General features: G+C 38.1%; 1 protein-coding gene across 1 annotated transcript in view; it reads left to right on the forward strand.

Moving 5' to 3' along the window:
• The window catches only part of HCN1 (hyperpolarization activated cyclic nucleotide gated potassium channel 1), a 174,258-nt gene that overhangs the window by 106,688 nt on the left and 43,551 nt on the right, over nucleotides 1–24,019 (forward strand). The window contains exons 3-4 of the mRNA XM_032214019.1: nucleotides 3,028–3,189; nucleotides 19,146–19,364. Coding sequence (XP_032069910.1) covers nucleotides 3,028–3,189; nucleotides 19,146–19,364 — 381 coding nt within the window. The remainder of the gene's footprint in view (nucleotides 1–3,027; nucleotides 3,190–19,145; nucleotides 19,365–24,019) is intronic.

The following is a 24,019-nucleotide window of genomic DNA, read 5'->3' on the forward strand; positions in this document are numbered from 1 at the left end:
CATAGGCAGCAATTCATTCATGTCTTATGTCTACAGGAAAACTAGGTACACCCTATTATTGTAATAGGTATAACAAAAGCTTAAAAGCATGACTCTCTCTGAACCTCCTTATATTAAAAAGTCATATACTGAATTTCTTTCTTACGCTTTGACCCTATGGGGTTATAACTGATTCTCCAAGTTCCTTCTAAATGGCTCTTCCACACTATTTTTTAATTTACAGCAACTTGGGGCAATCACTCAATTCTCTCTTCTTTTTCTTTGGTACTACCGTATATACTCGAGTATAAGCCGAGTTTTTCAGCCCACTTTTGGGCTGAAAAAAGCCGCCTCGGCTTATACTCGAGTCTACAACTGGATCCGGAAGTGCTGTTGCCTGTTGGAGGAGGAGGAGGCGAACCAGCCTGCCATCGCCGGCCACCGCTAGCCCCGCCGCTCTTCCCGACCCCTTCCAAGCCCCACAGTCCAGCGGACGGAGCAGAAGCAGCTCCGGGGCTTCGCTGCTGCTCCCCGCATTTTCTGCACGGGGATCCCTTGGAGAGGGGATTCCAGCCTGCCATCGCCAGCCACAGCTAGCCCCGCCGCTCTTCCCACCCCCTTCCAAGCCCCACAGTCCAGCGGATGGAGCAGCGAAGCCCCGGAGCTGCTTCTGCTCCATCCGCTGGACTGTGGGGCTTGGAAGGGGGTGGGAAGAGCGGCGGGGCTAGCGGTGGCCGGCGATGGCAGGCTGGAATCCCCTCTCCAAGGGATCCCCATGCAGAAAAATGCGGGGAGCAACAGCGAAGCCCCGGAGCTGCTTCTGCTCCATCCGCTGGACTGTGGGGCTTGGAAGGGGGTGGGAAGAGCGGCGGGGCTGGCAGTGGCTGGCGATGGCAGGCTGGAATCCCCTCTCCAAGGGATCCCCGTGCAGAAAATGCGGGGAGCAGCAGCGAAGCCCCAGAGCTGCTTCTGCTCCATCCGCTGGACTGTGGGGCTTGGAAGGGGTCGGGAAGAGCGGCGGGGCTGGCAGTGGCTGGCGATGGCAGGCTGGAATCCCCTCTCCAAGGGATCCCCGTGCAGAAAATGCGGGGAGCAGCAGCGAAGCCCCGGAGCTGCTCTGCTCCATCTGCTGGACTGTGGGGCTTGGAAGGGGGTGGGAAGAGCGGCGGGGGCTAGCGGTGGCGGCGATGGCAGGCTGGTTTGCCTCCTCCTCCTCCAACAGCACTGCCGGATATCCGCCCAACGCTGCGGGGGCGCCAGCGGGAGCTTTGGCGGCTTCACCTCAGCCGCAGCGCTGGGCAGCAAATGTGCTGGTGCTGTTGGAGGAGGAGGAGGGCGGCGGGCAGCAATAGCACCTGAGGACAGGACAAGAAGCAATGGAAACTTGTCAGAAGGAGACTCAAGCTGGAAATAACGAGAAATCTGACAGTAAGAACAATTAAAATCCTAGGAAAATGTCCTTCATGAAAAATTACTTTTTCAGTTAACTCTGCCTGACATTAGTTGGGCGAACAGAAATATTAGTTGGCCAATTCTAAAAGGGAGCACCAGAAAGAACTTAAAATATTTTTTAAGAGAGCTGGGTTTTTCATTTATATTATATGTATGAACAGAATTAACACAAATTGCAGATACCAATCAAACATAAAGAAAAAAAGGATGAAATAATGCTCATTTTTAAAAACTCAGTGAAAATAAAAACAATATACCAAGAAGGTGGCATACTGGTTGTGATTTGATCTCTTCGGGGGATCCCGGGGATCCCCTATACAAGTATTTTAATATTGCAGACTTGCAGTATTATAAGTCATACTGATATTATAGAACACTGTCCCTTGAATAAACATAACTTTGAGTTTCAAATAACACTGATTTTTTATTTTTGAAATTTACCGTAGCTGCTGCATTTCCCACCCTAGGCTTATACTCGAGTCAATAACTTTTCCAGCTTTTGGGGGTAAAATTAGGTGCCTCGGCTTATATTCGGGTCGGCTTATACTCGAGTATATACGGTATGTTTAAGACTCACATTTTTTCTCCCATTGAATGAGAAGCTACATTATTACTTTATACATTACAGATTATTTTTCTCCAATAACTTTGCTTCTTCCCTTAGCTATTAAAATGGGTGGTTACATTTGTTTGAAGGATAGGTAAGGAATATCAGAGGTATATTGTTGCTCTCCATATTATAATGATATTGGTTAAGTGTTCTTTGAAATTAATAATTTGAGAAACACTTTTAAATAAATATCATTAACATGGATTTGATATTCCATCATAGAATACAACAGCATTGTTGTATCCAATATACCTAGCATTATTTGGCCATCTACATTTCGCACAGTGACATCACTGGGAAAACATACATTCTGATAATGCTGATCAAACAAATCTTGATCACATCATTCTGGTAAAATAACATTCTCGTAATCAATAATGCCTGCAAAAAAATATTTTCTCATAAATTAGGAAAGTAGCTCTAGTAATTATATTTCATTGTGATAAAAAACATTGTTACTATTTGAATTTAGAGTGTTCCTTCTAATACTTTTGTATTTTAGTGTAACCCAGGGCATGCTTCAATTACTTCAGGGTGATGGGATTGTAATCATTCAACAAATCATGAAGAAATCCATATAATAAATTATCAGCCTGTCTTTAATTTAAAAAATGTAAAACTAAAAAGTGAATCAAGTGAAGAAAAAAGAAAAGCAATAATGGTTTAATGGTTATTTACTGACATTTGTTTGAAGTTATATGTTAATTTTATGTAGCTGCAGACTGCTATATATTAGGATAAACTCATAAAAACAAAACAGATGAATACAAATTTGTGCAGTCTTCTATTGCCTTTACAAAATGATTGTCTTTTATTCTCAGTTCTGCTCAGTTTCTAAGGACTTTATTTCCAGAACATAATCTTGATGGCACTATTTTATAGGATTTGGACTATTCAGTCTACTGTTGGTTTTCCTTAATGAGGCATAACTCAATGGTAAAATCTTGGTTTTGATGATCGCGTATTGTCTGTAATTTTACCTGCAGATTTTCCACATGACCTATGATCTAGCCAGTGCTGTGGTGAGAATCTTCAATCTCATTGGAATGATGCTGCTTCTTTGCCACTGGGATGGTTGCCTTCAGTTCTTGGTCCCATTGCTTCAAGATTTCCCAGAAGATTGCTGGGTGTCCCTAAATGGTATGGTTGTAAGTATTGTTCATTTTTCATTGTGTTTTTTCAGACGTTCTTTTTAAGCTTGTGAAAGGCAGGAAGTTAATTAAGAACTTATTGTCTTTAGCAGTGGAAATACTGTCAATTGCTGAGTTTCAAATCTGCCTCAGAGTGGAATGTGAAAATATATTGAAGGATTAGAACAATAACACATAATTTTATTGATTCAAGAACGTGTTTATTTCAGGGAGGGGTTTTAGATATTTTCAAGGTAGAAGGAAGAAATTTTGCTCTATATGTCTCAATTCTCACAATGTAAAGTCAGGCTCTAGGAACCATAAAAAAGATGCTAGTGAATTGCATATAGATACCATGCCACCATTTGTGCATCTGTGGCTAGAATATGTTCAGTGTATTCAGTGCAGGGGTGGGTTTCAGGCGGTTCGCGGCGGTCCCCGTGAACCGGTTGGTCGGCGAACCCGGAAGTAAGTAACTTCCGGGAACGCCAAAGGGTCCACCCGCCCGCCCGCGTTTCATACCCGGTTTTGACGAGTTCTGCGCTTCCACGCATGCGCAGGATGAATACAGCGCCTGCGCGATCCTCCAGGAGCAGCTGGAGCATTGCACAGATGCTAGTACACATGCGTGCACTGTGCGCGTGCACGAGGATGCTGCCAGCCCCGTTCCAACCGAACCAGTTGGAACGGGGCGAGAAACCCACCCCTGATTCAGTGTATCAGTGTATAATGAATATGTTCATATTCATTAGACAATATTGGCTATTTGCTGGTACCAAACCATTCATTTTCTAAAGATGGTAAACATTAAAAACTTGCTGGAAAATTAACCATCAATTTAGTTAGTGTTATTGCTCTTACACTATGAAGATAAGTCCCTAATAGTCTCTATGAGCTACCAGCATCATCACATTTAGAACATGTCACTCATTCTAATAATATACCGTTGGAGAAGAGCCTAGGTGGCGCAGTGGTTAGGGTGCAGTACTGCAGCCACTTCAGCTGACTGCTAGTTCTGCAGCTCGGCGGTTCAAATCTCACTGGCTCAGGTTTGACTCAGCCTTCCATCCTTCTGAGGTGGGTAAAATGGGGACCCAGATTGTGGGGGCAATATGCCGACTCTGTAAACCGCTTAGAGAGGGCTGAAAGCCCTATAAAGCAGTATATAAGTCTAACTGCTATTGCTATTGCTAGAACAAGTCAGACTATCTACTGAATATATTGAGCAAAGGAGAAAAGTATTCTAGAAGAACCGTAGCACTGAAAACATAATTTTCCATTTAAATGGAAAGCCCCTTTTTCCATAGCTGAAAATCTTTCAACTTTCTTCACTAAAACCGATTTTTTTCTCCAATATAAAATGTCATTTTGTAACAACTTTAAAAAGTATTAAAAAACAAAGAAAGGTATAAAAATAAACAGAGTAATTTGCTACTTATTTTTTTGGAAAGAAATGGTTCTTCACAGTCAAAAGCAGCTGATGGATAAAATAGGCAGTTGGATTTTAAAAAATCAAAGATTAAGCAAACAATGGTATAGAACTGAATATTGTCTACCAGCACACATTCAACAAAATTAAAATTAAGGAGAACTGGACTTGCAATTAACTGTCTTAGTATAGCTTAGGTAGTTTCTTAATCATATTCTCACCCCCAAAAGTAATTTCTTAACTTTTTAATCACTGACATTGACATTCTAAAGAAATGCCCATGGCTTTAAATATACCATAGATATACAATATGATTATTTCAATTGCTCTTGGAATATATCTACAAAAGTTGAAACACTGCAACTAAATGCAGAGATGCTTTTCCACTATTACTTTTCCATGTAGTCTCTTTTAAGTTGTGCAGTTAAGATGAAGAATCAATATGGTACTTCTGGAATAGATTGTGCAGCCAATTATTTTCCAATTGCAAACTTGATACTAGATGTACATGGTATTCCATGGAGTTAGCAAATAAAGCGTAATGATTCCATGGTTTTCAGTAGTCAGTTCAGATTCCTCATCAGTCCAAAGGGAATTCATAACTAGGGATAAGGGGTAAGCAGAACTAGGAAATATGAAGGAAAAGCATTGGGATCAAAGAATTAGGGATCAATATATTGAGGCAAAACAAAAGGTATGCTGAAATCCTAAACAAATATTCATGTATTATTTTAGCTGAAAGAGGCTCTCATTCTGAGAGTGCTTTAGATTTTTTTAACCTTGGCATTTTTAATTGTATTGTTGAAATGATGGACAATATTACTGCAACTGTTTTTGTTTATGCATCTTTCCGTTATTTTTAACTTTTTCTAGCTGCCAATTTGAAAAAAACCATATAAGAGATATTTGTTGTGTCTTACTTTGAAATGAGGCATGGGAAGCAAAGTTGTAGACTACTGGAAAGATGATTGGACAACAAAAGACAGGCTGTTCATTCTCTCTCTCATTCATAACATTCAAATTCTCTCTCGTTCTCTCATTCATAACATAAGCAAGTGCGAGAACACCATACTCCATCCACATGTGAGAAATTCATAAAGATTCTCTCCATCTTTGAAAGAAATTTCAGAAGCAAAGTCTCTTGCATAAATTGCCAGAAAATTGCTTCAGATTCCCCCCCCCTCGCCTTACCTTGCAGGACACTAAGCAAAACAACAAGACAGAAACTCAAGGAGATACTTCAAAGAGTTGTTTGACATTTTAAGAACATGCTTCCAGTTTGGAACAGTTTTCTCTTCTACCAAACAGTAGCTAATTGATTGTCAGGTAAGGAGAAACTGGCCCATACACAGAGTTAATCATAGTTACTTTTTTGAAGCGATGCCTATTTACAAGAATCTCACCAGACTGACTGCATTTTCAGATAAGCCTTCAAGGGCTCTGGGAAAGATAAGGCTTGTGCTGCTTTCTGCTGTGCAGAAAGTTCATCCCGCTCTATACATCTTCCCCCAACTCTAGTTGGAGATTCTACCGTATAATTAAAGCAATCATATTAATATTGCAGTTTTCATCATTATTGTTACATTATAATATCATTTTATGTTCACAACAGCACATTTACAACTGAACTGAAGCATGGCCTTGAACCAAAATTGCAGAGTGCACTCTAGTTAGGAATCTAAAGCTGTGTTACCTAGTCACCTAAGCCACTAACCTACTTTTTGCCACTGATGACACCAGAAATTGTTAGACTCTAAAACTGAACCCCACTGAACTCTTGGGTTACATTAAACACTGCTTTCAAAAAATTTAACAAATTTAACTTATTCTATGATGTCAGACTGGATTTGACATGTTTGTCCCTCTGTCGTATCCTTCCCAAGGTCCTGGGATAAGCAGTTGTGGATGTTTGATGATGTTAAAGGTATCATCAGAGGAGGTAAGCTGACCTAAGTACAGCTGCCTTTTGTAATTGACTGGTGGTGATTTTGTTAATGCCGATGGTATTCAAGTGGTGCTCTAGTTGCTTTGTGACTTGTCCCAAGGTGCTATTGGTACTACTTTTGTTTTCTTTATTACTGTTATTATCACTATTGTTATTGCACCACTATAATTGTTATTATTGCTTCAGCTATTCCATGTCAGTATTCTATTTATCAATTCTGAGTTATTTTTATTTGACATAAATATTCTCTTCCTAGCCAGCTATATTTTCTTTGACTTGCTTGTATCAATCCCCTTTCTCTTTTTCTTAGTTTTGATTTTTGACTACTGTGGTCAGAGTCTCTTACATGTTTTGCCAATCTTTGAAGACATTCAGAAATCTCTTAGCTGATCAGCTGTACATTTGCTGACATCCTGCAAGTATAGCTTTTCAAACCAAATGGTGACTTCAAAAATGTAATTACCCTAATAAAAAAAATAGGTCACCAAGTTGCTGAGTGGTGTTTCTTGATCATCCCCATGCTCTTGGTATTCAGCTTTTTTATAGCTCCCTTCCCCAGCACTTACACAGGAAACTAAAAATGCACATTTTCTACAGAATTTTGTAAGCCAGGTGTTGAATGAAAGGAACAAAAGCACTCCCAAATGAGCTAGCCAGAGTGAAAGAAAGATTTTGTATTGTGCCATGTAGAGAGTTTCATAAAAGACAGCGCAAAGCAATCCCAGCGCAATCACCTTTGAAACTCAGGGAGAATTAGTTGCCTACGTTACATGGAGTAACTCTATGCGTGGTTGTGTAGGAGGGAGTTCCAAAGAAACTACTGGGATTTATTTCAACATAAAATCTGCAAGTCAGAAAAGCAAGCAGACAGACATCTCCACTGGTACTTTGTGATTCCATTTAGTATTTCTTCAGTCCTTCTCTATAACTGGCATATTAAAATAACATACATTTCTTTTCAGTTTCACAGTTCTGTATTTTGCTGAAATAGTTTTCAAGACTTGGCTTGTTTTAATTATGACCAATTTTGTTGCACTGCTGTACTGAACTCATTGTTGAATGAATTGATACTTTTACTATGATGGATTATGTTTGTTTGTTTGTTTGTTTGTTTATTTATTTATTTATTTAATATATTTATATGCCACCCAATCCCGAAGGACTCCGGGCGGCTTACAAAAAATATAAGAAAAAACACATAACAATAAAAGAAAACAATTTAAAAACAACAAACACCCTCATACATTCATTCTAGTTGGAGCTGGACCTCAACAGTGAGGTCAACAGCCCCAGGCCTGCCGGAACAGCCAAGATTTTACAGCTTTCCTGAATGCCATGAGAGTGGGTATAGTCCAGATTTCCGGGGGAGTTGGTTCCAGAGAGTCGGAGCCGCCACAGAGAAGGCTCTCCTCTGAGGGCCCGCCAGCTGACACTGTTTGGCTGACAGCATCATCTGAAGGAGGCCCAATCTGTGGGATCTTACTGGCCGCTGGGAGGTATGTGGCAGGAGGCGGTCTCGCAGCCTTAGAAAATGTTAAAAGTATTCAAAGATAGTGTAAAGATCTGGCAGCTATATTTTAAGGAAAGCCATAGTATTCCCCTAAGATGAAAATACTGTTAGTAATTAGGATAAAATAGAAGGAACTGAAATAATTTTTACTTCCATAAAAATATGTAGCAATAGCACTTATATACCGCTTCACAGTGCTTTACAGTCCTTTCCAAGTGGTTTACAGAGTCAGCGTATTGTCCCCACCAATCTGGGTTTTCATTTTACCAACCTCAGAAGGATGGAAGGCTGAGTCAACCTTGAGCCTGGTGAGATTTGGACCGGCAGGCAGCAAAAGTAGCCTGCACTACTGCACTCTAACCACTGCACCACTGAGGCACATATACATATATATAAGATCCAGAAAAGAACTTTATATTTATTTGCTTGTTTATTTAAATCATTTGCAATTAGCTCTTCACTCTGAAAGCTTTGGATATGTAGAATTGAGCATATGTCACTAAATCGCATCAACTGTCCAATCCTCTTTTAATATTAGTGAACTTTTATCTTAATGTGGTATTTTTCTAATATTATATTCACTGCTAGCATAACATTAAATGCTCTTAAAAGATCAATAATAGCAATTTGCGATAATCCTCTGACATAAGAAAAACCAAACTAACCAGAGTCCTGGAGATTAGAAAGAAAGGACAACATTTCCATTTCTTACCCCTTTCTAAGGTTTCTGTCCATTAATAGTAATTGGAAGAGTTGTCTTTATAAACTGCAGACCTAAGAGCAATAGCACTTAGACTTATATACTGCTTCATATCTCTCTCTGAGGGGTTTACAGTCAGCATATTGCCCCAAACAATATGGGTCCTCATTTTACTGACCTTGGAAGGATGGAAGGATGAGTCAACTTTGAGTGAGTCAGAACTGAACTCCTGACAGTGAGCAGACTTAACCTGCAATACTTCATTCTTACCGCTGTGCTACCATGATTCTATCCATTTCTAGATATGTATAGAGTCGGCTCTATAAATCTAATATAAATTTGACCCAGTTATGAGATCTAAGGGTTCAAAGAGGATTTTCAGTCAGATAGATCCATGATAGTGCACTTTAGCACATCAACACAAGATGTCCCATGTTTTGTAAGAGTTTCTCTTCTATTTGAAATACTAAAATAGGTTTCAAATTTATGAAACTTTAACTTGTTTTGTCTATGAAAATTCTCAATCATCCAAGGTCAGGGTTGTTTCAAAGATGCTTTTCAAAAAGTGTCTGTACATCCTTGGTTATTTCTTGAAAAAATGAATAAATAAATCCTTCCACTCCCTGCCATTCAGTCAGAATTGGGAAAGCTTTTGGATGAGAAGCAAAATGTTTTCAAGAAAAAAATTAAGAAAGTCCTGTTGCTTTTTGAAAAATAATGATGAGATGGATGGTGTTGCTTGGTGACCAGAGGAGTTAATAAAGTGGTTAAATGTCTTGCAATGTTGTAGGTGACTCAGCTGATGCTGCTGACAATTGGTCTGAGTGGCGTGCCCTCTTTGTGGATGTTAACTTGTTTTCTATTCCAAAGTAAGGTATAAAATGAAAGTAGAATGAATCAGGAAAATGTTAAGAAAATGCAGCTGCATTTGAGCTTGATAATTTTGGACTAGTCCTTTTGAATAATTCATTCTTTTCATCAAATCCGTTAAAGTTCTATTTCAGAAAACATTGGGCTGCATGCAATAACTGGGGAATTGCTTTATATATTCTCTGTATTCACATAAAATTGTTTTTCTTTTTTTAACAATACCTTAGTCCTAAGAAAGAAGTTTAAAAACAAACCATTGATAGATAAAATAATAACTATTAATAACATCTATAGATAAAAAAATTTTAAAAATTACCTTAAGAATGGGAAAATGAAATAAACAAAATTACCGTTGTTACCAATATTCCAAACTGGGTGGGAGTTACCAAATGTTCTAACATTGAGTCCTTTGATGGTATTGACGGTAGTAGTTCTTTTGTGAAATTGGGAGGCCGTGAGTTCTATCTTGGACACAAAGCTAGAATGGGGACCTTGAGTCAGTCACTGTCTCTCAGTTGTAGGAAGCAGGCAATGGGAAGGAGGCAAGCTGTAGGAAAGAGGAAACTGCATCTGAAAAACTTTGCCAAGGAAAATGCAGGGACTTGTCCAGACAGTCTCTAATTGAACAGGAGGGAAAATATTCTTTTGTAAGGAAATCTGAAAAATCAAAATCCAGATATTATTGAACAATAGCTCCAGTCATCTTTAGGTTTTGGACATGCTTATTGTTGTTAGTTGCAACCATATCTGACCCATTGTGACTCCATGGACAGCATTTTTCCAGGCCTTCCTGTCCTATATCATCTTCTGGAGTCCATTTAAGCTTACGCCTACTACTTTGGTGACTCCATTCAGCCACCTCATTCTCTGTCGTCCCGTTCTTCTTTTGCCCTCAATCTTCCCCAGCATTAGGCTCTTCTCCAGTGAATCCTTCCTTCTCATTAGGTGGCCAAAGTATTTGAGTTTCATCTTCAGGATTTGGCCTTCTAAAGAGCAGTCAGGGTCGATCTTCTCTAGGACTGACCAGTTTGATTGCTTTGCAGTCCAAGGGACTCTCAGGAATCTTCTCCAGCACCAGAGTTCAAAGGCCACAATTCTTTGGTACTCGGCCTTTCTTATGGGCCAACTCTCACAGCCATATGTTGCAACTGGGAAAAGCATAGCCTGGACTATATGCACTTTTGTTGACAAGGTGATTGGACATGCTAGTTGCATCTGTATTCTGTAGTGGTATGTGGGAATAACCTTGGTAGAAAAGGTGAAAAGATGCTTCCTAACCAATAATCAGATAAGAGGGATCGTAGTCCAGAGCTGCATAGCGGGCAGAGCAAGAGACGCAGGAAGAACAGTCCTTACATTATTGAGCTATGTGTCAAACTCCAATAGGGGTTTTCCATACCTGGCAGGGGGGCTTGGACCATTAAGACTGTGAAGGTAACAGCATGAGAATTATACTTTCGGACTTGCAGGATTTTCTTAAGATAGCTTTACAATAAAGTAGAATTAGCTTATCTGGCCATGTTTCTGGTCTGGGCTACCTAGTATGGCTGACAAGTCTTAAGCAAAGAAAATTTTATTGATTCTCTACATGTTGTAAAAACTGAACTGGAGTTTTCTAAAAGTCCTAACAACAGCCTAAGATTCCATAAAGTAGACTTCATCATCTAACATTTGCATTGTTCTTTTTTCTCCTTCTTCCTAGTGTTTTACTGCAAGTATAGTATCTGGTGGTTGTTGTTTTTATTGACAAAGTGTTGACCCATTGGCTGTGATAGGAATTGAGCCTGATGTCATGTGCTAAAAGAGAATTGTAAGGAGTTGAATCGAAAGGTGTAAGAGAAGGAAAGTACTAGGCCAAAGAGTCTAATTTTAGAGAGGAGCTAACTAAGGTTTTGATGGATATGTCACTGGGCCAATACTTCTAAAAATGGAAAAGAACAAGACAAAACTTGAATAACATCATGTCAAAAACTGAATTAATTAAACTGACTGAATACAGTTTCTTTTCATTAAAAATTAATTTTGGCAGTGACTTCGATAGAGTTTGTTGTAGGCAACAGAATTCCCAAGACAAAACAGCATAGAGGAAGCCAGAGAAAAAGGCAAGATATCAAAGAGAGGCTGAAGACTGTGATTATTTTTAATGAAAGTTCTAGCTCATAGTAACAGGTAAAGTGGTAATACTTTTGTAAGGATAGTGTGCATTTCTAATTATAATGAAAAGATGCATTTCAGCTGACAAAGATCTTTTGTTGAAGGTCACTACTGATAAAGGAGAATATTTGTAACTCAGGATTGAAATGAGGAGTCTTTTCTATTCTCTGAGCTTAGTTGTTTTCTTGAAATGTTTGTTACCCAAAGTAGGTAACATCAGTGCTAGTAGGGAGTGAGCTTTGCTCTTGTTTTATATTCCACTGTCTGATAACCTGGCATTACCTGGGTATTTATTTATCCTAATCCATAAATTTGTCTTCAAAAATAATGTAATTTCTAATATTAAATTTTACCCCTTACCAGAGGGAGCCCCCTTGTGAGGTACTGTGAAGCCATTACCATGGCAACTCCACTGCGCTGTACAGTAGAAGTCATTTTATGGCAGTATGGTAGAAGCCACAACAGGCTGTATCTTAATAGAACACACATCCCAAAAGGTATTTGTTTCCAAGAGTAAGTCATGTATGTACCAAGTTTGGTTGAAATTGCTCCAATCCTTCCAGGGTTATCCTGCCATGGATAGATAGATAGATAGATAGATAGATAGATAGATAGATAGATAGATAGATAGATAGATAGATAGATAGACAGACAGACAGACAGACAGACAGACAGACAGACAGACAGACAGATAGATAGATGATAGATAGATGATAGATAGATAGATAGATAGATAGATAGATAGATAGATAGATGATAGATAGATAGATAGATAGATAGATAGATAGATAGATAGATAGATAGATAGATAGATAGATAGATGGGAGAGAGAGGGAAGGAGTAAGAGGAGGAGGAGGAGGAGAAGTAGGAAGAAGAAGAAGAAGAAGAAGAAGAAGAAGAAGAAGAAGAAGAAGAAGAAGAAGATCGATCACTATGTCATAAGTTGAATGACTTTAGTCAGAAGAAAGCACCACTGAATTCAGTTGGGCTTTTATTTTGATGTAGCTATGAACAGAAATGTAAAAACTGCTCTGCAGATTTAATGATCCATTTCTTTTTGGTGGCTTTATTTTACTGGTTCTTTAATCATCATAATTATTATCTCTTTTGACTATAAATTCAAGAAAAAGAGGGTATGTTTTTGTATACATACCCACACATTTACACCTTTTACTGTTGTTTTTCTTCATAGTATATTAGTAGGAGCATTAAAATGGGTTTATGCAGGTATGTGCAGCTTTTCTCTCTCTCCTCTCATGTTACTAGAGCCTGTATTTAGCTAATGAAAATAAATAGACAAGATGTAGGATGAGAAATATTTATTCACACAAACAGCTTTTGATGAGGATTAGACAAATCACTAAATATATTCTTTCAGTGGCTATTGGCCATGGTAGCTTCACATTATATATTTTCCATTTCATTGTGGAACACTTATTAATATAATAGTAGCAAGAGAGGTTTATACTCTTAATGTCTTGCACACAGGTTTCCCATGGGGATCTAATTTTCCTTATGACATTGGTTGTTGAATCAGACAATCTTTAGATCAAATCCAGCTGCATAGATGTTTCCTCCTTTTATTCTTCTCTCGATCTTCTTTTGCTCTCTTCTCCCTTAACACTTAAACAGTAAAATGAGTATAGGATCAAAGTATGTATAATGTACTTACTCTTGTGTTTAATTTATGTCTTTCTGAGTAGTTTCATTATAACTATTTGACATCATCAGTATGATTATTTGATCCACTAGTTCAAACTTTGATATTTAAAGTTGAAATCTTATTGGAATAAATTCTTAGGGGTCTGAAATTTAAATTTTAAATTCTATAAAATTAATGTTATGCAAAGGATGTTGTTCATCCTTTTAATTGTTTTGGGGATATGTTATTTCCCTTACATTCCTTACATTTTATGCCTATTTATTTGGTTTTTTGTTTGTTTTAATTAATGTCTAGCTAGGTGGATATATCTAATAACTTTGGGTTAGTATGAAAATAAAAATTATATAAAAAGTTACGAAGGCTCCAACCTGATTAGTATTTACATGGGAAATCACCAGGATTGTAGTCTACATTGAAAAGTAGAAAAAAAATCCAGAATATTGATGTGTCCGCTTTCTATTTGCCAGTATTAATTAATTAACTAATCAACACATTAATTTTTATATTGCCTTTATTATTTTGGGTTGAAAGAGAATGACTGGCTCAGAATGACCAAGCAAGTTTTTATGCTTAAGTGCATACTTTCTTGAGAAAAACAGGGGGAAAATTATGTTTATGGTCATATAACTTAATACATGAATTAAATATGATAATTAGAAATAGATATTTTTACAGCTTGATGCCCTAAATAATTATTTAGTGTTTGAAATACCAGAGCCAGAAATAACTTTCCATCCCCTTGCAGCTAGTTTTTGGTTGTTTTGAGCAAGCCCTGTAAAAGATCATTTTGTTCATGAATGCTGCAAATAGCATGAGTTTCCCAGTGAAGATACCAGTGTACAACAAATGAATAGTATTTAGTATTAGGTTTAAGTATTAAGTATTTAGGCTCAAAATATCCCAAGAAACCGCTATAAATCTGCTTTCTCTTTTCAGCCTAGCAGAAGCATCTGCTTTGAAGCAATAGCAATTCTGCAGATCTTTGCTACCAGATTGCAGCAGCTGGAGCTATCCAGCTGTAACAAAGAGCGGAAGGAAAGAAAGGATAGCTTCAGTTAGGCAACAGCCTTCAACCTTGAAAATCAATTTGCCTTTGAATGTCAAAGTATGGATGAATGGTGGTAATGAATAAAGCGACCATGTGGCAATAGAATTGATCTGCTTAACAACAGGAGGCTTCCCTAGGAGTAACCCCACCCAACTCAAGTTATAACACTGTTTTATAATAGAACAACAAGAATTGAGCCCTTTGAACTGTGGTGCTGGAGAAGACTCCTGCGAGTCCCTTGGAATGCAAGGCGATCAAACTGGTCAGTCCTAGAGGAGATCAACCCTGACTGCTCTTTAGAAAGCCAGATCCTGAAGATGAAACTCAAATATTTTGGCCACTTAATGAGAGAAGGAAGGAATCACTGGAGAAGAGCCTAAATCTGGGAAAGACTGAGGGCAAAAGAAGGAGGGGACGACAGAGAATGAGTTTGCTGGATGGAGTCACCAAAGCAGTAGGCATGAGCTTAAATGGACTCTGGGAATGGACAGGAAGGCCTGGAGAAACAATATACAAAATATACAATATATACAATAGCATAATTGGAAGGGACCTTGGAGGTCTTCTAGTCCAACCCCCTGCCTAGGCAGGAAATCCTATACCATTTCAGACAAATGGCTATCCAATATCTTCTTAAAGACTTCCAGTGTTGGAGCATTCACAACTTCTGGAGGCAAGCTGTTCCACTGATTAATTGTTCTAACTGTCAGGAAATTTCTCCTCAGTTCTAAGTTGCTTCTCCTTGCTTAGTTTCCACCCATTGCTTCTTGTTCTACCCTCAGGTTCCTTGGTAAACATTGTCCATGGAGTCATGATGGGTCAGACATGATTTCGCAACTAACAACAACCACATAACAGATACTGTTATCATGTTTTCATGTACTACACAGTACATGTGTAGATTCCCCCTTCCCCTCTTTTTAAGAAGAAAGAATCTAACTCTCAAGGTTTCAAGTAGCAGCCCGGATGAAATCAAAACTCCAAAGCCAGAGGTTTCTTCAAAGTATAGATTTATTAGGCATGTCATATTTCCACAGCTGGTGAAAACCAGACTCTGGAGCTCTCTGGATTTTCCCTACCCAAATCAAAATCTAAAGTTCTTCCCCCCCCCCACTACATACAACCATCACATGCCCCAATCAGGTCACAGTCCAAGACCCGGATGACTCCCATCCACGCCCCCACCACGTGCTGATGAGAGTGTCCTTGACTCTCAGGAGAAAGAATATTATTTTGGCTACATATTTCCCCAGATATCTCTACTCTCCCCTCCATTTCCCACAGTTCTATACAGCCTCACCATGGCAACCCTGAAGGTGTTCTGAGATGGCTCCAGGATTGACACTAACTTGATCACAGTTAATCCTGATTATCCACACCTTCTCTAAACCAGGCATATAAAACAATATCTGAATCAAGATTCGTGTATTTGTTGAGGCCTCGAATTAACCGAACTTTGTTATAGTAAGATCTATTGAAGTGAACTGACAGAAGAGCCAGTAGGATATAGCAGACAAAAAAAATCTAAATCTTATTTTCAGACCTGCATGATGGCAGACTCTGTAGGATAATGGAAGAATTGTGTTCTTGGTCTGAAGGCTCGCTGACTTAGCAAAAACTGGGCACAACCCATCATTCTTTTATTTTGAACCCAATTGGGTTCAAAGGAAGAATAGTAACAGTACTGATCCCCGTGACCCAACAAATGCGCGCACGACAAAAGCGCGCCGACAAAACCATGGCGCTAAAACTGCAACGTCATCAACGGACCGAGAACAGTGCACCAATAACAGCGCGCCAACAGAAGTGAAATTTAAGTTAAGGTAAGGGTTAGGGTCAGGGTTAGGTTTAGGGTTAGGGTTAGGGTTAGGGTTAGGTGTAGGGTTAGGTTTAGGGTTAGGGTTAGGGTTAGGATTAGGGCTAGGATTAGGTTTAGAGCACGCTTCTGTTGGCACGCTGTTGTTGACGCGCTTCAGCGCTCATTCGTCGGCGCGGTTTAGAACTCTCGGTTTTGTCACCGCGGTTTAGTCGGGCGTGCTTTTGTCGGACGCCCTTTTGTCGGTGAACCCTGATCCCACAGCTGTCATTATTTCAGCCCAGTTTTTGAAGAACGAATGGACTCAGTTTTGGAGTTTACAACTGCTGAACTTCAACAGTAGTACAGACTCTTATGAACATCAGTAGAATTTATTGTGAAATAAGATATAATCCTTTTCTCTGCTAGCAGTGGCCGTCTTATGCTCCCACAGATGATTTCCCAGCAAAAGTAGGATTGTTCCCTTAGTTGTCCCTTAGCTGTATGAGGCCAATATTTAGAAGGAAACATCTTCCTGATTAAGAAGAGTACAACAGACCTTTAAACATAGAACAGAGCTGTATTTAAATAGAGTTTGCTGAAGAAGACTTCTAAATTAAGGCTTAGACTTGGTAGACTAATTGCAAATAATCAGTGATCACTGCTTTTTTACAAATGTGAAGATTTTCTGGTACCCTCAGGCTTGATTATATAATCAATCCTCGGATAAACAGCTCTGGTATTTGTCACAATTACTGTCTTTAATAGTTTATTTCCCTCCTTGGATTAATGTTTCTCTGTTTAATTCAGTTAAAATGGATTACTACTAATCTGAAGGCAGTGATAACTGTAAGGTAAAAAATTAAATGCCTTCTTTATGGCATTTATAGTGTATTGTTTTTCCCCTTTGAGGAGAAAAAAATAGGATTTTGAGTAACAGAAAGTGTTTTTTAAATTTATCAATGTTTCAGAAGCTTTTAAAAGTTATTAATACTAAGAAAAGTGTCCTATAATATATATTATTGGACACTTGCATGCATCCCAATACTGAATATTTTTCATGCTGAGATCTTATGTTCATGTTTGAACCCATGCAAACAAATATAAATTTGGTTGTAATGATCTCATTTTCTATTTTAAAAAACCCAATTATTTCTTTGTGAACTATTATTGAAAGAGGCATTAAGCAACTGGAAATATGTATTTCTAATTTATACTTGCTGATTTCAGTAACTAGAATGAACAATTGTGCTGGGCCTTTAAATTCTCCTGATTGATCCTGAGGGGTAAAGAAGAAAGGAAAATAGCAAGAAAATATCTATGTTTCTATGTATTCAACCAATGTCATTGCTCCAATCGGTTCTCTGCCCTAATGACCAGCTGGGTAGGCATGGCTTGGTGGTCATGTGACTGGGTGGGCGTGGCCAACTCAATGTCACTCAGGTCAATGGGCGCTTCACCTTAACTGTTACAATGTAATAAGGGTTAACTGGAGAGGCAGTTTCTGTAAGCAACGCAATAAAGATTAGGCTAGAAACAATACCAGAATGTTTCCTTCCTGTCTTCCTTACAGGATTAGCCCTGTAAAGTGGGGGGGGGGGGAACAAAATGAGATTTCTTCCAACAACTAGTTCTCCAAATTGCTTAGAAAGTTAACAACCAGTTCTCCCAAATAGGTGCGAACTGGCTGAATCCCACCAGTGCATTACTCGCAGTATGAAAAAAACCTTCCAAACTATCTCAATTAAATGCATAGATTTCTATATCCATTGCTGAACTGTTGTTCAGCCTCTGCAACAATCCATAGAAGATATGGAGGATTTTAGAGGTATAGAGCGGACTTCAAAATGCCACAAGGTTGGGAATGAAACAGGGATGCCTATCACATCCCCATCAACATCCCCCCAAGAAAATACATTTGTGATATGGCATATTTAAATGAAGAGTCTGAATAGAGGTCCGTCCCCTCCCCAAGACTTAACCAGATTGGAATTAAAGGATATGAAATGCAACTGGTAGAAAAAGATGCATGAAGGAGTGTACTATCTGAGCATTTGAGATTTCAGGATTTCCTTTAAGCATTTTATTTTATGTTTCTTGTTCATGTGCCTTGAACCAAAGTGAACATTTCAAGGAACACTATGATAATTCAAGTAGATAAATTATCTTGGATTTGATAAAGTTATGCTATCTAATTTTACTTCATAGATATTTGTGTCCCGTGAAAAAATTCAGAATAATTTGTATTGTGTCCATCAAATTAGAATCCCAAAGCAGGACATATTCCTATAATTTTATGAGTTCTGTATCAAACAGATATTGTGCTATCAACATTTTCTACATATTACCTGAAGGGGAGGGAGGAGAGGAAGATACAAGCAGTTGTTCTAATAGTATAGTCAACACTATCTAAAAAAATTAATACATTAGTGTGCATGTGCATTTCTGTGTTGATGTATTTACACACATATATACAGATACATACATAAACAAACAGACATACATGGATGGCACATACACCCATGTCTCTGTGTGTGAGCAAATAATCATATAATACTTTTGTAATACATACTGTATGTAGCATTTATCTTTCCTATATGAAAATGCATTATAAATTCTGAGACCCTTGAATACTTGCTTGCCATCCTTTTGAAAGAGGAAAGTTCATGGTGTGTAAATGCCTGATTTGTGATTATATGAATCTCAACCTACTTCTCCAAGATATTTATTTATTTTAGAAGGCTGTAATACAGGGATGTTTCTTCTGGGTAAGAAGGCTGTTATCCTCCTAAATCTAGTTTCCTTTGTTCTGTGTTCTCAAGCATTTCTCTCTGTTCACCCTTCCCTTCCTCTTTTACAGAATAATTCCTGGGGGAAGCAGTATTCCTATGCACTCTTCAAAGCTATGAGCCATATGCTTTGCATTGGATATGGAGCCAGAGCCCCTGTGAGCATGTCAGATCTCTGGATAACCATGCTGAGCATGATTGTGGGGGCCACCTGTTACGCAATGTTTGTTGGACATGCCACAGCCCTGATTCAGTCTTTGGATTCATCCCGACGTCAGTATCAAGAGAAGGTAATTTTTAACAACGGTACTCTTTAAGTTTCAAATCTTGTTAGTTTCGGTGCTTGTTACTGAAAAGAAAACTGGTCTCGTGGATTCTGTTGGGACAAGTTGACTAAAAAGTGGCTGTTTGAAGTAGTGAAGATTGCTGATAAATGCAGACACCCATCAAATGATACAACTGAAAATGGGAAAAAAGAATTTTTTTTTCAGATTTGTTTTGCCTTCCTCAACTGAGCGCTAAACTTCACTTTGAATTTGAAATAATGCAATCTGAAAGACATAATAATTTTGTATTAAACTTCAACATGACAGTTGTGCCCAACAGATGTCATTTCCTAACATTCCCATCTCCATATTTTAGCATCAGCAAGTTGGTGTACTATCTGCAGGATATCATTTCTAGAATGTAAGGGTTAGATAGTTCTTCAGCTAATCCACTGAACTATTTAAGGTCCAGCACATTTCAAAAATTCCTGGCAATTTAAAATTTCCCCCAAATTCACTTGAGATTAGTTTCTCAAGATTTGTTGGGTAAAGTTAATAAGTGCCCAACATAAGCACTCAATCTATCTTTTCCTGTGTTTGAAGAATCAGTAAATGAAAGGATATTCTAAATATATTGTACAAATATAAAAGTTAATACATGAATACAATTTAATTGATTTAGGAGGTGTCTTTAGACTGACACTAGGTAGTTCATAATATGACAAGTAGAAAAAATACAATATAGTTCAGAAAACATAAAACCAACAAAAACAAATAGGATAACAAAAGAACAAGATGGTGAACCCACCACTAACACATACACTAAACCATTCACAAAGGCCTTGGTCTTCTTCTAATGATGTTTGAGATGTATCTTCTTCATCTCCCAAAGTTCCTCAGTAAAGGAATAGCATATGAAATGAATTATGTCATTAAATGAAATAATTTTAAAATGAAATGTTCTAACTCAAATAGCATTATATAGTTTTATCACACACACACACACACACACACACACACAGAGAGAGAGAGAGAGAGAGAGAGAGAGAGAGTGTTAAAGCTTTAAATTAAATTATTATTGAGCCTGTGCATGAAAGTAATAGTATAAATAAAATAAATGCTGGATTTCATCACGTTTTCCTGCACTGTTGCAAACTTTCCATTAAACAATATGCTTGGGGAAAATATCTTTTTTAAAAAGCTATCTTAATAGACTTATGGAGCCATTCTGAAGATTAACTTTTATTTTTCACCCATGTTGTGATTTGCACCACATTTCCAAGAAATCAACCTTTCTGTGCCAGCAGTTATTCCAAATGTTGCTTCAAAATTGCATATTTAAGAGACATAATGTTCTACTCTGTTTTGAGCTACGAAATTCTGAAGTATGCTGCTACTTGGAAAAATTATACTAGGATATTAGCTATGCACATTAAGCATACCAATTACAATCTCTTTCCAGCTTAAAGTAGTTTTACAGTTAGAAGAAACACAAACTCTCATAACTGTACTTTTTCTGCCTAAGAAAATTAAGAAAAAGGAGAAATTGATTCTCGTTATCTATTTCTCCAGCCTGTAATAGCTATATTCTCATCCCTTTTTTCCCATCTTCCTGGTAACCATTGAAGAGTTGTGTTCCCAGTTTGTTTGGCTTCAAATATGCATTAAGAACCATGGCAGGAGAAGAAGGAAGGAGATTTTCATGTAGATAGGTAGTGCTTATGGAAACATTTATATCCAACGTTCCAGAAGAAAGGCTTAAGATACAGAAGGATCTTGACAAACGTAAAGATTGGGCACTATCTAACAAAATAAAATTCAATGGTGAAAAGAGTTCTACATTTAGGCAAGAAAAATGAAATGCACAGGTACAGTATAGGTGGTACCTTGCTCAATACTAGTAACTGTGAGAGGGATCTTGGAGTCCTAGTGGACAACCATTTAAATATGAGCCAGCAGTGTGCAGCAGCTGCCAAAAAAACCAACACAGTTCTAGGCTACATAAATAGAGGGATAGAATCAAGATCACGTGAAGTGTTAATACCACTTTATAATGCCTTGGTAAGGCCACACTTGGAATACTGCATTCAGTTTTTGTTGCCACGATGTAGAAAAGATGTGGAGACTCTAGAAAGAGTGCAGAGAAGTGCAGCAAAGATGATTAGGGGACTGGAGACTAAAACATATGAAGGACGGTTGAAGGAACTGGGTATGTCTAGTTTAATGAAAAGAAGGACCAGGGGAGACATGATAGCAGTGTTCCAATATCTCAGGGGTTGCCCCAAAGAAGAGGGAGTCAAACTATTCTCCAAGGCTCCTGAGGGTAGAATAAGAAGAAATGGGTGGAAACTAATCAAGGAGAGAAGCAACTTAGAACTTAGAACTTAGAACAGGAGAAATTTCCTGACAGTTAGAACAATTAATCAGTGGAACAGCTTGCCCCCAGAAGTTGTGAATGCCCCAACACTGGAAGTCTTTAAGAAGATGTTGGATAGCCATTTGTCTGGAATGGTATAGAGTTTCCTGCCTAGGCAGAGGGTTGGACTAGAAGACCCCCAAGGTCCCTTCCAACTCTGCTATTGTATTGTATTGTATATCGAATTCTTTTTTCCCCAAACTTGGTTTTCTACCATACAACAGGTGTTCAGGTTTAATCAATGCTATACATGAGTTTTTTTAGTTGCTTTGCTTCTAGTACTTCCTTTCTCTGGAATAGTATTGCCTCCAAGATCCATTTGGTCTCTCTAGATAGGCAAAGGACTATTAAACCTATCAATCCCAAAAGGCATCAGAGGTGGATATTTTATGAAGTTTCTTCTTTAAGTGGTGATATGTTTGTCATTAATGGACTGTTATTGTTCCTTGCCTAGTAAATTATAACTAGTTATGGGTGTGTAGTGTAGTTATGATTTATTTCGGTTGTTGTAAGTATTTGATTCTTTTCTTATTTGTTCTTATGCATTGTTTCAATTATGTAAGCTCCTAAGAATTAGCAACAATTGAAACAGCTTATAAATTCAACACACAAATTGAGTACTCAGGGATTTTAATAGAACTTGCTCCTCTCATTGTCTGTCATGTGCTCCTCCACATTACAAAGATTATTTTAGTTAATAATTAATAAATGGAAACATGGCTACAAGCAAAATATCTGTCTCTAACATAACATTTCCAATAATGTTTCTGTGGCCAACCCAGGCCTAGGAGCATTCTTGACAAAATAATAGCCAATAACTGTCTATTTAACTAGACAATAGCTAGGTTGAAAAGGCAAAGAAAATGAAAAGAGAAATATGGCCAATTTTGAGAACTCGCAGATCAGGAAGCATGAAATAATGTATTAATCCACAGTTCAATTGTCATTTTAAAAAATAAGTTAAATAACAAGATTAGTACTTATTTATTTCTCTATTCCATGAATGAACATCATTTTACATCTTTTGAATACCTTGCCAACTATTAGAAAAACAGATTTTGTGTGACAGAAAATAGCATCAGCATCAACTATTTATATTGTTGTTCACAGTTTTCATAAGCGTGCCATTTAAAAAAAAACATATTTCCTGTGATTATTCACAAAAACACTTCTGCTGTAGAAAGCATTGCTTTCTTTAAGCAGATTTGAATTGAAAATGTGTTATTTTGCTTTGTAGTTTATTAAATAGTAGCCCAGCAAGGAATCAAAATTGGACCACATCATTCAAGGAGAGGAACTTCCCCAAAGCACTGTCCTAAATAAAATTACTCACTCCCACTCAGTGATGGGATTCCAGATGTTTTCCTACAGGTTCTATGAGACCATGCTTTGCATGCGTGCGCATCACTCAAAGATCACCCTCAGTGTCAGCACTGGTGAGCTGAGTTGTTATTTTTTTTTAGCTCAGCTGAGGTGCGGCAATCCATTCTGTCGCGTGAATCAGCTGAGCTAAAAACCAAGGGAATATAGGACAGTAAATAATGGGGCAGTAGGGTGGGGCCAGTCAGAGGTGGTATTTGCCAGTTCTCTGAACTACTCAAAATTTCCACTACCGGTTCACCTAAACCGGTCCAAGCCAGCTGAATACCACCTCTGCTCCCACTCCAAATGAAAACTGCTGTTTTGGGGGGGGCAATTTCAGGAGACAATGGAAGAGAGGGGGACCTGGTTGCTGTGATCTGTAGGGTCATGAAGAGTCAGGCACAATTTACCAACTGAATGACAAATTGATTGAAATAATTATTATTGTAATAGAAGTTGTGGGTTCTTTTTTCATTGCTTATATATTTAGTTGCTTACTCATTGGAACTGTTTGTGTTTTGTCATATCATTTACCAAAAAAAAACCCCATTAAGCCAAATTAAATGAAGAATATTAAAAATTAAAATCTTCACAAGTTAAAAAGAACAGTCCCAAAAGATTCGTTTTGAAGACTTTTTGGACAAACCAAGAATGAAGCCAGCCTTTTCAATTCAGCTAAGATTGCCTTTTAAAAATTGGGACAGCTACAGGGAAAGCTTGACCCCCGAGATCTCACAGGAGACAAGCCCCTATTGCTGAACCTCCTTAGATGACCTCAGTGAACCTTGGAGATTTGGACTTGGGTGAATGGGAAGGGGTAGCCATGAAGAAAAAGTTTGAAGTAGCCTATAGTCATGCATTTAGGACTTCAAAGTCAATACTGTGTGCTTTATCCAGAGAA

The sequence above is a fragment of the Thamnophis elegans genome, chromosome 3, assembly GCF_009769535.1.
Source record: "Thamnophis elegans isolate rThaEle1 chromosome 3, rThaEle1.pri, whole genome shotgun sequence".
NCBI classification, from domain to species: domain Eukaryota; kingdom Metazoa; phylum Chordata; class Lepidosauria; order Squamata; family Colubridae; genus Thamnophis; species Thamnophis elegans.